General features: G+C 42.4%; 1 protein-coding gene across 1 annotated transcript; it reads right to left on the bottom strand.

The window, feature by feature from the left end:
- Positions 1 to 284: 284 nt before the first annotated feature.
- LOC140753925 (enhancer of split mbeta protein) lies at positions 285 to 1,481 on the bottom strand. Its single transcript, XM_073088767.1, has one exon. It carries the CDS (start codon positions 1,432 to 1,434, stop codon positions 694 to 696), a length of 741 nt encoding a protein of 246 aa, XP_072944868.1. The 5' UTR covers positions 1,435 to 1,481; the 3' UTR covers positions 285 to 693.
- Positions 1,482 to 1,888: the final 407 nt, after the last annotated feature.

Genomic DNA, 1,888 nt, shown 5'->3' with positions numbered 1-1,888 from the left:
ATTTATCTTTATTAAAATGTGGGCGTGTATGTTTATGTTGATTCTAGCTATAGTTATCTATAATGCTTATGTGTGTGTTTTTATCGTTTATTTAGTACGATATATTCGTTAAATTATTATCGTGCTAATATATATAAATAACTTATAGTTATAAAAATAATATTGAATATAAATATTTTATATTTATAAAATAATAAATGAAATTTAAATATATTTAACTATTAAGGTTAAATGATAATTATATTACGGATTAGGAGTGATTAAGTAGAAAGAAAATGCCTTACTTTTATAGAACTCAATATTTATTTCTTTGAAATGTATCAGATAATTAAATACGGTTGCTTTACACAGACCTGATATAATCCTACCGAGCGATGTCTAAAATTAAGATATCACAGTATTAACTTAGGTGCTACGCTACACTATGGTACTTTACGAAAGATTTAACATAAATGCAAAACCGACGCGGAAGACGTTAAAGAGGATTACAAAATAACATTAACTCGTTAAAAACAAAACCTTATTTTATTAAATTAAAAACAAAACTTCAACAAGCAAGCGCTCATGCAAAACACATCGGTTCTAGGAACGTTAACGGTATCGAACAACGAACGAATATAGTTATCAGTTATCACACATGTCACAGTCCAGATGGAGAGCAGACGAGATCATAGGAGACGAGGTGAGGCCCGGTCACCAGGGCCGCCACATCGACTGGGCGGAGTCTGTCTCGGAGGCGGGGCTGTGCGGCGGAGAAGGCGGTGCGTACGCTCTTTTCGTGCCGATCGCCTCGCCCTCCAAAGGAGTCTCCGCAGGCCTCTTCAACCCTCGCTCCACTAAGGTCGACCTCGGCATCGCTTGAGGCTGAGCTGGATGAGGAACTGGCGCTATCGGCTGCAGGGGCGTCGGCCTCGCAACACCACCAGCTATGGGCTGAGGTTGAACAACTTGGGTGCTTTCCAACCTTCGGATGCAGTTACTCAAGTGCTGCAGTAACCGGGCACCGGCCTGAGGGTCCACCGGACCCTGGCGCTGCATCGCGTTCGCAGCGAGTGTTGCGTTCGCGATAAACTGTGACACTTCAGTAGCACACTGGGTGAAGCCGGCACGGAATCGCTCGGCATACGACATTTCAGGTTTCAGCACTAACTGTCCTCGTCGCTTCAGGCTGTGGAGGTGTCGGACGGTGAGTTCCAGGATGTCAGCCTTTTCTAATTTGGAGACGTTCTCGCCTTCAGCTTGGAGAGCGGTGACCATGAGGTCCTTGAGCTCGTCGAGGCATCTGTTGATGCGGGCTCGTCTTTTCCTCTCCAGCATGGGTTTCATGACTTTTCTGTACTGATATGTCCGTGAGACGGGTTCCTCGTCGGGGCAGTGCGCCGGAGGGTGGAAAGCCCCGTGCGGTGGGGACATGGTTCTCGCGGGTAGGATCATTGGTGTTGCGCTCGCGACGGTCTGTAAGCGAATGGCGCGCGCGCCGCCCGCCGCGCTACTTTTATGCGCCCTACACCGATTGTGGCAAAACGCCCGTGATAAAAATAGGGGTGCCACTGCCTTTGAATGGTTAAACGAACTTTGATTTAAAGAAGTATTTGAAGATTACATTTAAGGACAGTTATTAATAATTTAAAAATAACGATTTTATTGTCTATGTTTTTGTAACGCCCCTACAGTGGGTTTTATTTTTAAACTATAGAATAAATATGTTAATTATGTTTAAAATACATATATATTAGTGTTACTTGGGTATTAATCACAAAATATTCAAATAAAGTCAATTTTCCCAGACAGATATTATTTCTTTACGTATTTCTTTTATTTCACAGATGCCACGACAATAAAATTAATTCGTAAGCATGTATTTGCATGTAATGTGCATAATTTAACC

This window comes from Epargyreus clarus, unplaced genomic scaffold, assembly GCF_041222505.1.
Source record: "Epargyreus clarus isolate Ecla_fem2 unplaced genomic scaffold, WU_Ecla_fem_2.2 ptg000027l, whole genome shotgun sequence".
NCBI lineage: Eukaryota > Metazoa > Arthropoda > Insecta > Lepidoptera > Hesperiidae > Epargyreus > Epargyreus clarus.
Note: the sequence above shows the minus strand (reverse complement) of the source record. Positions and strands in the feature narration are given on the sequence as shown.